General features: G+C 58.7%; 1 protein-coding gene across 2 annotated transcripts in view; it reads left to right on the top strand.

The window, feature by feature from the left end:
- LRP1 (LDL receptor related protein 1) overlaps positions 1-12,826 on the top strand; it is an 80,099-nt gene that overhangs the window by 29,332 nt on the left and 37,941 nt on the right. For both annotated transcript variants that reach the window (XM_043889532.1, XM_043889524.1), the window contains exons 12-21: positions 305-485; positions 1,340-1,562; positions 2,728-2,929; positions 3,252-3,377; positions 5,997-6,137; positions 6,230-6,355; positions 6,777-6,893; positions 7,692-7,772; positions 9,313-9,480; positions 12,641-12,823. In XM_043889532.1, the coding sequence (XP_043745467.1) occupies positions 305-485; positions 1,340-1,562; positions 2,728-2,929; positions 3,252-3,377; positions 5,997-6,137; positions 6,230-6,355; positions 6,777-6,893; positions 7,692-7,772; positions 9,313-9,480; positions 12,641-12,823 (1,548 nt within the window). The remainder of the gene's footprint in view (positions 1-304; positions 486-1,339; positions 1,563-2,727; positions 2,930-3,251; positions 3,378-5,996; positions 6,138-6,229; positions 6,356-6,776; positions 6,894-7,691; positions 7,773-9,312; positions 9,481-12,640; positions 12,824-12,826) is intronic.

Here is a 12,826-nt window from a genome sequence, read left to right as displayed (position 1 = left end):
CTGACGCGCTTTCCCGAGTGAGCCCGTGTGCGCCGAGGAGGTTTCCTTGCTGCCTGTGCAGTCTTGAGAGACTGCCTCAACACAGATGTCGCAGCACAAGTGACCTCCCACCCTCTCCCTCCACCCTCCCGTCTCCTTCCTCCGCCTTCCTAGCCCAGCCCAGCCTCACCACCGTCTAGGGCCAGGAGGCTCCCTGCGCTCCGCAGTAGCCAAGGGCTCCACAGTGCAGGTATCAGAAGGACCAGAGGCAGTTTTGAGCCTCCTCTGAGACTCCCCCTCTGCCCCGCCCCCCGCCCCATCGCAGGCATCCACAATGTGGAAGGCGTGGCTGTGGACTGGATGGGGGATAATTTGTATTGGACGGATGATGGACCCAAGAAGACCATCAGCGTGGCCAGGCTGGAGAAGGCTGCTCAGACCCGCAAGACCTTAATCGAGGGCAAAATGACACACCCCAGGGCCATTGTGGTGGATCCGCTCAATGGGTGAGTCCTCTCCGGGCCTTGGGGAGAGGACGGGGAGAGCCAGGGACTCAGAGCCGGAGTCCCGTGGGTCTCAGGACCGGGGGGCTGAGACAGAGAGTGGACGGGGAGGGCAGCGCAAGTTTGACTGAAAGAGGAAGAGGTGTCCTTATCTCCAGGGCGGTGGGAGTGATGCGTGGAAATGATCTGGTCCTGTCGCTCCCGGCAGAGCCCTCCCCTGGCTCCCTGACCTCGTCAGCCCTGAGGTCCCACAAGCTCTGCCTGCAGCTCGTTTGACCTCCGCACCGCACTTCCTGCGTCTGGAAGTTCTGTTCCCACTGCCTGCTGTCTGTTCCTCAAACCAGCATCCAGCCCTTCCTCCCTCGGGGCATATTGCCCTTGGAGTTCCTCAGCCTGGGGCTCCCAAGTATTTACACATGGGGCTGCTCCTCAGCATTCCCATCAGCTCACAGGCTACTTCCTGGGAGAGGCCTTCCTCACTGGCTGCACTCCGTCCCCAGGCCGTCCCCCTTCCTGGGGTCCCTCTTGACCTCTGTCACCCTCCAGTGTGTGTGACCCTCCCGGCTGACTTCTTTCTTGTCCGTGTCCTGGGTGGGACGTGGGCTCCAGGAGAGAGGGGCCTTGGCAGCCTTGGTCTCACCTCCAGAGCCAGAGCTGTGCCCAACTCAGTAGGCACTCAGCGCCTACCTGCTGAATGGGGGAATGAGTGAGTGATGGATGAAATGTGTGGGCCGGGGATGAGCAGGGCAGGAGGGCCCTGTGAGGGGCTCTGGGAGGGCCTGCCTGGCTTAGGGTCACAGAGGCGGATGCTGATGGCAGGGGTGGCCCATGTGATGCTGACCAGTAACTGCCCACAGGTGGATGTACTGGACTGACTGGGAGGAGGACCCCAAGGACAGTCGGCGAGGGCGGCTAGAGAGGGCCTGGATGGACGGCTCACACCGAGACATCTTCGTCACCTCCAAGACAGTACTTTGGCCCAACGGGCTGAGCCTGGACATCCCAGCTGGGCGCCTGTACTGGGTGGATGCCTTCTACGACCGCATCGAGACCATCCTGCTCAATGGCACAGACCGGAAGGTGGGCGGGCCTGCAGCTGCGGGTAGCCGTTCGTGTGTGCGTTTCTGGACCACGTGTGTGCGTGTGTGACCGAGGCTGGGCGTCTGAATGTGCGGGCATCCGTGTGTGTCCAGGCCCGAGCCCTGCACGTGTGTCCGCCTGTAAGCTTGTGTGTCCCGCGGTATGCCTGTGATCCTGCGTCTTGGGTTGTTTAAGGATTGCTTCTTCTGAGTCTCTCTGTGACTTGCACGTGGCCTGCGGGCCTGACCGCCTGAGCGTACACATCGTGTGCGCCTCAGCCTGCTTGTGCATGTACACGCAGCACACGCTGGTGTGTGCCTACACTGCCTGCCTGGGAACGGGTGCCAGACACCTAGAGATGGTGTGTTCGTGTGTGCGTTCATTGGGGTGGTACGTGCCTCATTCGTGAGTTCCGTGCATGCCTAGGCGTATGGGGTGGTGCGTGCCTCATTCGTGAGTTCCGTGCACGCCTAGGCATGTGGCCCAAGCTCTCATGGTATTTAAGGCCGTCTGCAGTGTGGTCCTGACCATCGCCATGGTCGTCTTTCTCCCTGCTTCCCACGTCCCAGCAGTGGGACAGCGTCATTAGACAGCTCGTGAGCCCGGCACACGTCAAGGCGCTGCCCTCTGCGCTGTCCCTCATGCAGACCTTCCAGCCTCTGCCCAGCCCCCCCTCACCTGGCGCGCCTCTCGGGGGCCCCGTCCACTGGGATGCTGTCTGCAGGCCCTCTGCCACCCTGGTGACCCTGAGTGCCTTCCCTGAGACTCCAGCGCAGGGACCGCGTCTTCTCCGTTTCTGAATGCTGCCTTAGATTCTGGCAAACGTGCGGCGGGTGAAGAAGCGAATGGATGGATTCTGGCTGTCAGCTCACTGCTGTGTGTTTGCGTGTGTGTGCGCGCATGCGTGTATGTTGGAGGGGTATCAATGAATGCGAATCAGCAAAGGAGAGGCGTGTGCGCCAGCCCTCACTGCGGCCGCTGGGTTCAGGGCTGGGCACTTCGCTGTGTGCCCAGCTCCCATCCTCGGGGGCTTCTGGGCTGATGCGGGAGATACACTGACGTCCAGGCTGTGGACATGAGTGTACAAAGCCGTGAACCCCCAAGCCTCCCTGAGGCACCCCCCACTTGTCTCTCAGCTGCTGGGTAACCCCCTCTCCACTCCTAGATTGTGTACGAGGGTCCTGAGCTGAACCACGCCTTTGGCCTCTGTCACCACGGCAACTACCTCTTCTGGACTGAGTACCGGAGCGGCAGCGTCTACCGCCTGGAGCGGGGCACGGGAGGCGCGGCCCCCATCGTGACCCTTCTGCGCAGCGAGCGGCCCCCTATCTTTGAGATCCGCATGTATGATGCCCAGCAGCAGCAAGGTACGCCTGGACCAGGACTGGGACCGGGGTGGGACCTGGGTGGTGGGCGAGGCTCCTGTGGGTGAGGTGAAGGCACTCCCAGGGAGCCTAGGCTCTGACTTTTGAGGCTCTTGAGAAGAGAGGCCCCCACCCCAATTTGACCTTCCATGTTCCCCTTCGCCCCCCCGCCCCATGCCTGCATCTCCGCATCTTCCACCCCTCCGCATTCCCTCTTTCTGTCTCCTGTTAACGCGCCTCCTCCCCGGCCTTTCCTCTGCCCGCTCTGGCCTTCCTGGCTCTGCCACCACCCACCCTGCCCTCCGGCTCCTCCTCCGCTTCACAGTGGGCACCAACAAATGCCGGGTGAACAACGGCGGCTGCAGCAGCCTGTGCCTGGCCACCCCCGGGAGCCGTCAATGTGCCTGCGCTGAGGACCAGGTGTTGGACGCAGACGGTGTCACGTGTCTGGGTACGCGGGGCCCAGCTGGGGTGGGAGGTGGGGGAGCAGACCCCAGCAGGAGGCCACAGTGTCGGGATGGGGATCGGAGATGAAGGAGGCAAAGAGGGCCCTGGGGGACGCAACAGAAGTTGAGGGATGGACTTTGCTGGTGGTCCAGTGGTTAAGACTCTGTGATTCCCGTACAAGGGGCCTGGGTTCCATCCCTGCTTGGGGAACTAAGAGCCCGTACGCTGCGTGGTGCAGCCAAAAAAAAAAGGTTGAAGGATGGAATGAGTGAAGGCTCTGGATGCTAGAGGGTTTTACGGTGACCAGGGTCTGGGGGTTTAGGGAGGGCATGAAGATTAAGGGAAACTGAGTGGCGAGCAGGACAGCTCTGGAAAGGGAAAGGCATTCTTAACTTCTTTTACATTTATTTCTCCATTATTAAAGTAATACAATAGTTCAAAATATTGGAAATTAGAGGAGAGGGAGAAAAAAGCCCAGTCTCACCAACAGATCACCACTGTGCTGTTAGTTAGCATTGTGGTAAGTGAACACCATCCTTTTCCCCTTAGGTGGGTTTTCACATGGCTGGAAATTGTGGTGTATATAAATGTTTTCTGCCCCTGTTAGCTCATATATGCCACAGATTTTCTGTGTTACTATTGCATGCTTTTAAATAGCCCCATTTTTAGATAAAAGTGGGTCATGTTCATTGTAAAAACAAGCAAACGCTATAGAAAAATACAAAGAAGTGCAGATCACCCCGAATTCCAGCACCCACAGTTTACACTGTATCGTTCAGGGAGCACGCTCCGGACTTCTCTCTGTGTTTGCTTTTTTACTTGAACGGAATCGTGCTGCATCCGCTGTTCTGGTTCCTCCTCTTGTCACTTGACAGGGTGTCATGAGCACATCAGCAGAACTTCTAATGGCCAAAATGCATTTCACCCCGTAAACGTCCCATAATTTACTCAGCCATTTCTCTACTGTGGGATGTTTAGGTTGTTTCCAGCTTTTTGTTATAATCACGGCTAGCATTTACTGAACACGAACTATGTCCTAGGTATGGTTCTAAGCACTCCCCATGCAATAACTGACTTACTCTTTAAAATATTTTTGTTAAAAAATTTAAAAAAATATATTCTTGTAAGGAAGATTTTTTTCTTTAGTGTTTATTTATTTGGCTGCGTTGGGCTTTAGTTGCGGACGTGGAATCTTAGTTGCATCTTGCGAGAGGTTTTGTTGCAGTGCGGAGACTCTAGTAGCAGCACGCGGGCTCAGCAGTGGCAGTGAGCGGACTCCAGAGCATGCGGGCTTCGGTAGTTGTGGCATCAGGCTTTCTCTAGCTGTGGCGATGGGCTTCATGGTGCGGGGGCTGGGTTACTCAATAGCATGTGAAATCCTAATTCCCTGACCAGGGGTCGAACCCGCATCCCCTGCGTTGCAATGCAGATTCTTAGCCAGTGGACCACCAGGGAAGCTCCAGGAAGGTATTTTTATTATCCCAATTTATGGATGAAGAAATTGAGGCCCCAAGTGAGAGCAGGGGTTGGTTTGAACCCAGGAAGTCTGGCCCAGAGTCTGGTTATTAATCACTTGCTCTGCTATTTCTTATACCTTCATGCCTTCCCAGATTCAGGACGGTTTTCTTAGGACACAATCCTAAGAAAGGAAAATGGGTCAGTGGGCCATAATGTACAGCTAAGAGTGAGTGACTGAGGCCAGGTGCAGGGCAAGAGCATTGGTGGAAAGGAGCTTCAGAGCTGAGAGGCCTCTGCAATCATAGAGTGTCCATATGGACATTGAAAGCACCAAGAATTAAAGGGAGCGATTTCAGAGAAAGTGACTATGAACCAGGAGACTATGAACTCTAAGGATGCTGGGGCCCGTGGTGGTAGGAGCTTATATAGTTTTATAACATGAAAGTCAACACTGATTTTTGAGAGAGGAGAGAGGGAGAATGGTCTGGAAGCAGAGGTGAGGAACAAGGGGGTCACATACAGTCTCCAGACCCAGTGGTCCATGGAACCCACAGGATTAGAGAGGGTAAGAGATGGGTCAGAAAGGCGTGAGCAGAGCTGTGGGATCCAGGGCCAGAGACTGACATGGGCGTTCCTGGGCTTCCAGAGCCCAGCCTGTGAAAACACAGACAGCGGACACAGTGACTTCACTGCTGACAGCTGAAGGCAGGGGGCGGTGCGAGGCGTGAGTGCTGGGGACGGGAGCTGGCGGTTCTGTTTTCACTCCTGCCTGTAGAATTGACACATTTATGAAGGAAAAAGTCCAGGGACCAGGTCAGGGCCTGGTGGGGGTCCCTGAGATGACTTCCGAGTTCATGGAGATGGCAGGGAAGGGGCAAAGGTGGTCTGCTCAGTGGGAACAGAGGGCCAGGGGTTCTAGATTCTCTTGGAAGCTGACTTACTCTGCGACCACGTGGCAGAGCTGGAAGCAGCCAAGCAGGCGTCACCCTGTGGCCTGACAAAGAGTTGCAGCTTCCATCCGGATCACATGTTCATGAAAAACCATGCCCTGGGGGAAATTACCGTGTATATTATTTTAAAATCACGAAACAAGCGGAGGACGGGGGCTCAGCGCCTGTCCGGACCTGCGTCTGACGTTCCCCCTCACGTCCGGTGCTGCCCGCAGCGAACCCGTCCTACGTGCCCCCACCGCAGTGCCAGCCTGGCGAGTTCGCCTGCTCCAACAGCCGCTGCATCCAGGAGCGCTGGAAGTGCGACGGGGACAACGACTGCCTGGACGGCAGCGACGAGGCCCCCGCCCTCTGCCGTGAGTGCCCGCCGCGCCCGGGACCGCGAGCCTCGGGCTGCAGCCGGAGAGCCGGGTCCCCTCCCGCTGACCCCTCACCCGTCCCTCCCCAGACCAGCACACCTGCCCCTCGGACCGGTTCAAGTGTGAGAACAACCGCTGCATCCCCAACCGCTGGCTCTGTGACGGGGACAACGACTGCGGGAACAGTGAAGACGAGTCCAATGCTACTTGCTCAGGTGTGGGAGGGGGTGACCAGAGTGGCCGCCCTCTGTCACCAGGGCAGGGCAGACGGGGGAGCCAGGCTGGGGGAGACAGAGCGGCCTCAGGAAGGGAAGGGAGCAGGGGGCACCCAGGGCAGAGGGGCGGGAGGACAGGGTTGGCTGGGAGGCCCCCCTTGCAAGGAGACAGCACAGCTCCCCGTTGGGGATGACAGGCAAGGCGGGTGGATCTTCTCCTTGGAGGACACCAGCGACCCCTCAAGAGATGGGATCAAGTGTCCACTGTGAGACCACACGGGTGATTTTGAATGACGTCTCTAAGAGAAATGGCTTTGAGACCTTCAGGAAGACTTCCAGAGAGGCAGAGAGTAATAGGAAAGAGAATGAAATAGAAAGTGAGGCCTGGACTCTGAGCACTCACACGCACGCCTGTCCCCAGCTCGCACCTGCCCACCCAACCAGTTCTCCTGTGCCAGCGGCCGCTGCATCCCCATCTCCTGGACATGCGACCTGGACGATGACTGTGGGGACCGCTCCGATGAGTCCGCCTCGTGTGGTGAGCGGGACGGCAGGACAGCCGGGCTGGCACGGGGAGGGAGGGTCCGCCAGAACAGGCCCTGGGGCGGAGGTGCTGGAGAGACCCCGCAGCGTAGTGCCAGGGTGGCGTTGAGCAGGTCACTTAATCTCCATAGACCCCTGTGAGTTTCATCTGCAAGTGAAAGTCATTCAGTCGTGTCCGACTCTTGCGACCACATGGACCGTAGCCCACCGGGCTCCTCTGTCCATGGGATTTTCCAGGCAAGAATACTGGAGTGGGTTGCCATTCCCTTCTCCAAGGGATCTTCTTGACCCAGGGATCCAGCCGGGGTCTCCTGTATTGCAGGTGGATTATTTGCCATCTGAGCTACCAGGGAAGCCTTTGCAAAATGGGGCTCATAATGGTTACCCGCACCCCAGCATTGATGTGGGGGATCAGTGAGATCATGCATGGGAAGCAGTCAGCGCACAGCTTGTGTCCGGAAACTAGTTGCTTGAAGGAGGGATGCTTAGAAGTGGATACGTGTGCACATCTGGCTCAGTCCCTTTGCCGTCCACCTGAAACTATCACATTTTTAACTGGCTATGTTCCAATATAAAATAAAAAGTTAAAAAAACAAACAAGAAAAAAAGGATGCTTAGTGGGGGTAGGCATGAATGGGCAGTTTCAGGCCGAGGCCCCTCTGCTTGGCCTTCCCTCCCGCACCTGGCTGGACAGGGGACTGTGGGTTATGGTGGGGGACCCTGCACCCACCTGCTCGTGCTGTGATGCTGAAAATCTTAAGGACCCTACTCAGCTAGTCTTTCCCTCTGACAGCCTATCCCACCTGCTTCCCCCTGACTCAGTTTACCTGCAACAATGGCAGATGCATCAACATCAACTGGAGATGCGACAATGGTAAGAGCTTGTTCCCTTCACCTGCCCTGGTTCCTGGGAAAGCCAGAAGCCGTAGCCAGGTCCCGGGTGGGAGGTGGAGGGGTTTTAGAATCAAGCCAGGGCCTCCCTCCGGGTCACTGATGCCCCCCCGGGTTGTCTGGAAGAAATAAGGATGAGCTAGAAGCACTGTGGGGGCGGCCAGGATGGCCAGGGGGAGACCCCGCCCACTGCCCGTCCGCGCTGTTCCTCGCCGGGCAGAGCGGCCCATCCCCGGGCAGAGGCGCAGGGGCCAGGGAGAGATGAGCGAGGAGGGCCCACGCCCGGCTCCCGTCTCCCTGCAAACCCCACCTCCCGGGGTCCTCGGCGCCCCCTCCAGGCTCCGGCTCCAGACTCGGGAGCTCCCCTGGCGGTCAGCCCGGGACCAGGTGATGTCAGCCCTGGGGGCCGCCGGCCTGCTGTGTGTGTGCTGTCTCCGGGGTCTGGTCCCGTCTGTGTGGTGTCGTGACGTGTCGCGGCGGGGGCTCGAGCCCTAGCTCACGTGTGTGAGGACGGACTGGGTCGGCGCCACGCTGCCCCTCATCTTTGCCGTGTCTCGTGTGCCAATAGCTGCCCTGGCGGTTTCTGTGTTTCAGAGAAGGATTGTGGGGACGGCTCTGATGAAAAGACCTGTCCTGAGCCTGCCGGTCAGTGCATAGAAGCACATGCACCATCACCCTAGCGCCCCAGCTGGCCTTGGGCCGCCTCCCAGGACCCCCACGCAGCTCCCTTCCCCAGAGCAGTGAGAGAGGAGACCACAGAGGGAGAAAGAAAACAGTGCAGGGGAAAGCGGAGAGGGCAGAAGGAGCCTGTCCCAGGAGAGGAGATGACAGAGAGGCGGGGACAGGAAGACCAGGACATGGCGGGGGGAGAGCGTCCGAGACGCAGAGGCAGCTGGGAGGGAGGCAGGAGCGCAGTCCAAGGGGACAGCCAGACCCACCTCCTCCAGCGTCCTGAAGATGTGGAGAGAAGGCTGGTGGCCCTGCCCACCAGGCCCAGAGGGCAGGACACTGGCTCAGTCCCCCTCACACGCCTTCCCAGCTGCAGGCAGCGCCCCTCACCCAGACGTCCGGCCAGTGATGCTCACACTCAGGGGCTCGGGGCGAGGCCCGCGGACCCTGTCCCCCCAGCAGAGCCCTCACCTGTACTCCGCCCACCTCTGTCCGTCCCTAACCTGAGAAATCCCTTTCCTTTCCCCCAGGCAAGCAGACCCCTGTTCCCACCCACTGCCTAAAGGGGAAAGGAGTGCGTCCTGCCCCCACCCCCAGTCTCGCAGACTGCGGGAAGGGCCCTCCGGGCGCTCGCCCCACCTCCCCCTGCCCCCCGCCGCGTGGGCCATGGTGCATGCTGCAGTCTATGCAGTTTCTGTGTCTTTTCTGTTTTTTATTTTCTTGGTGGGGAGGCTGGGGTGGGTTGAGGTTGGGAATGGGGAGGAGGGAGTGGGGACCCCACGCTGGGGTCGCAGAGACAGTCACGTGCTGACCCCCTGCTCGCCTCTTCCCTTCTTGCCGCCCCCCCCCCCCAGACAATGACTGTGGGGACAACAGCGACGAGGCGGGCTGCAGCCACTCCTGCTCCAGCACCCAGTTCAAGTGCAACAGCGGGCGCTGCATCCCTGAGCACTGGACCTGCGACGGCGACAACGACTGTGGGGACTACAGCGACGAGACGCACGCCAACTGCACCAACCAGGGTGGGCGCCCGGGGCCAGCGGGGCGGGCCACCCCCCTCCACCCCCCACCGCGTGCCCCCGCCCTCGGGCACCAGAGATAACCCTGAAGCAGCTCTTATCCTTCCGGAGTTTGCAGTCGTGTGGGAGAGGAGAGCGGTGGACAAATCAGCGTCACACACTGTTAAGATCTCAGGCTTTGCAGCCAGGTGGCCTTGGGTTTGAGCTCCAGCTCTGCCACTTACTATCTGGGTGGCCTTGAGCAAGTTACTTCATGTCTGGGGGCCCCTGTGAGTCTCATCTGCAAAGTGGGGATAATAATGGCACAGGGCACGATCGCGTTGACGTGGGGGTGCCGTGAGATCGTGCACGGAACGCACACAGCCTGTGTTAGGTCGCTGGTAGCGTGAGAAAGGGATGCCCACGGGGGTAGGGGAGGATGAGCACAGCGGGCACCGAAGGACGGAGGAGTCAGCTCTGTGGGGTCCCCGGTGCCCAGGCCTCCAGGACCTGAGGGGACTGGGGTTAATGGAAGGCACAGACCTTCTCAAGGGATGTTGGTTTTCAGCCCTGGCCCATTGTTGCCATGGAACAGCGCAGCCCCCAGATTGCCCTGGCTTCAGGAGGGCAGGTTTTGTGTGAAATCTACCCATTTAAAAATGCATATATATATGTTTATGGCTGCACTGGGTCTTCGTCGCTGTGCTCAGGCTTTCTCTAGTTGCGGAGAGCAGGGCTCCTCTCCAGCTGCCGTGCGTGGGCTTCTCGTCGCAGTGGCTGCTTCGTGGAGGCAGGCTCCGTAGTTGTGGCACACAGGTTTAGTTGCCCTGCGGCATGTGAGATCTTCCTAGACCAGGGTTCAACCGATGTCCTCTGAATTGGCAGGAGGATTTTTATCCATTGTGCCAGCAGGGAAACCTGAAATTACCCATTTTAGCACACTGGTATATTAGTTTCCTAAGGCTGCTATAACCACGCGCCACAAACTAAGTGACTTAAACAACAGAAATCGAATGTCTCACAGTCTGGAGGCTGGAAGTCCAAGACCAGAATGTCAGCAGAGCTGGTTCCTTCCGAGGGTCAGGAGGGAATCTATCCCAGGCCTCTCTCCTAGCTTCAGTCTCTGCCTTCATCTTGACCTGGCAAACCCGATGAGTGCATGTCGGTCTCTGTGTCAGATTTCCTCTTTATATAAGTACACAGTCACAGTGGATCAGGGCCTGTCCTAATGGCCTCATCTTAAGTTGATCATCTGCAAAGAAAGACCTATTTCCAAATAAGGTCCTATTCACAGGGGCTATGAGTTAAGATTCCAGCATCTTCTTAGGGAACACAAGTCAACCCATAACAACTGGCAGTTTGTTTGAAAAGTTTTAAAAATATGGCAGACCAAAGTCTCTCCAGGCTTCACCTGGCCCCTGCCCTAGCACCCTGTGACCTCCCCAGGTCGAGTTAAGGCGCACACAGTGGGGACAGCACTGGGCCCTGAGTGAGCGCTCTGGGTCCTGCACTCAGAGGGAGGATGGGGAGGGTCGCCCGAGGCCCGGGACATACTGACTGTGTCTCAGGATGTCTGAGAAGGGCCGCTGAGTGGGACTCTGAGCCCCTGGAGGCCTGCGGTGTGGCAAGGTGGGGAAGCCCTTTGCCCCTCACAAGCTGGGCAGACTTGGGCGGGTCGCTTCCCCCGAGACTCGGCGTCTTCCTTTGTGTCCTCCTCTGTGAAGTGAGAGGAGATGTGTAGGGGCCTGGCCCCTGGGAGCCGGGCTGTCCTGTCACAATTGTTACCTGTGGCCATGAGCCGGAATGGTCGGGGACCGTTTCAGAGGAGGTGGGGTTTGAACTGGGCCACAGTGAGGGTTTAGGCTATGGACAAGAGGGGGGGGTCTTCAAATGGGGATGGTGGGAATAGCCTGGAGAACCAAGCAGTACAACTTAGAAGGTGAAACAGCGCTCCTGAAGGGGTCCTCGGGGCTGTGGGGCGGGGGGCTCAGACTGGAGGGGCCAGCAGGCGATGAGGCAGCACTCGGAGCGGGCAGATCACAACCGCAGGCCAGGCACTGGGGGCCTTGGAAGGGTCTCAGAGCTGGAAGGTGTTGAGATGTAGAAAATACTTTCAGAAGGCAATGCTGGAAGGACATTAGGTTGGGAAGAGGCTCGGGGGCCCTGAGGGAGGAAGATCAGCTGGGAGGCTGGTGCCGAAGTCCAGGGAGGAGACGAGCACGTGGACCGTGTTCGTGGCGGAGCGTGAGTGCGAGGCGAGGCTTTGCACGGTCACCCGTGCCTCCCATTGCTCCTTCTGCTCCTTCCCCAGCCTCCCGAGTCACAGCACAGCTGGCAGGTCACATCCTCCACATCAGATCACTCCCCAGCCCTGCCCTCGAGCCTGCCCTGGCTTCCCGTACGCTTCAGATCCATGCTGAGCCCTGCTTCATGGCCTGCAGGGGTCCCGCAGCCCCTCTGACCTGCATTCCTGCCACTCATCTCCTCCATCACCTGCTCCGGCTGCGCAGCTTTAAATACACCCCGGGCCTTTCCCAAGTATGCCCCGCGTGGTCCTGTCTCAGGGGCTTCTGCTGGCTGTTCCCCCTCCTGGGACGCACAGTTCATCTCACGGCTCCCGTCATTCAGGCCTCTGCTCAAACATCTCCTGCTCAGGGCCCTTCCTGACTCTATCTCAAGTAGCATCCCATGCTCCCTAGCCTTGACCCGGCTTAGTCTGCACAGCCTTCCTTGATCACCACCTGTAGCTCCATTCCGGATTTCCATGTCGTGTCTTCACCGTTTCTCTTCCCTGCTAGAACTTCAGCTCCACAGGGGTGAGGACGCTGTCTTATTCATGCTGGCACCTGGGACAGTGGCTGGCACACACTAGGTGCTCAGTAAGTGTTTGTGAAGTGAGCGAGTGCTAGGCTAACGTGGGGAGCATTTGAGCTTTGACCTAGCAGATTGCTTATCCAGCCGAGCTCACATGTGTGAAACAGGGAAGTGAGGCAAGAGGATTCCTAAGCCCTGGAAGGTGTCACGGCCCTGACTCGGAGTCAGCACTTGCAGGGAGAGTCAGTGGGACTCAGAGATCTCTCCAGCCTGCCTGAGCTCACAGCCCCGGGCCGGGTATGGCAGGAGGGGTTTGGAAAAGCAGCGATGGGAATGGCTGATCCGGAGCCCTCCACCTGTGCCCCCGCAGCCACGAGGCCTCCTGGCGGCTGCCACAATGACGAGTTCCAGTGCCGGCTGGACGGCCTGTGCATCCCCCTGCGGTGGCGCTGCGACGGGGACACTGACTGCATGGACTCCAGCGACGAGAAGAGCTGTGAGGGGGTGACCCACGTCTGTGATCCCAACGTCAAGTTTGGCTGCAAAGACTCTGGTA

Source organism: Cervus elaphus, chromosome 3 (assembly GCF_910594005.1).
Source record: "Cervus elaphus chromosome 3, mCerEla1.1, whole genome shotgun sequence".
NCBI lineage: Eukaryota > Metazoa > Chordata > Mammalia > Artiodactyla > Cervidae > Cervus > Cervus elaphus.
Note: the sequence above shows the minus strand (reverse complement) of the source record. Positions and strands in the feature narration are given on the sequence as shown.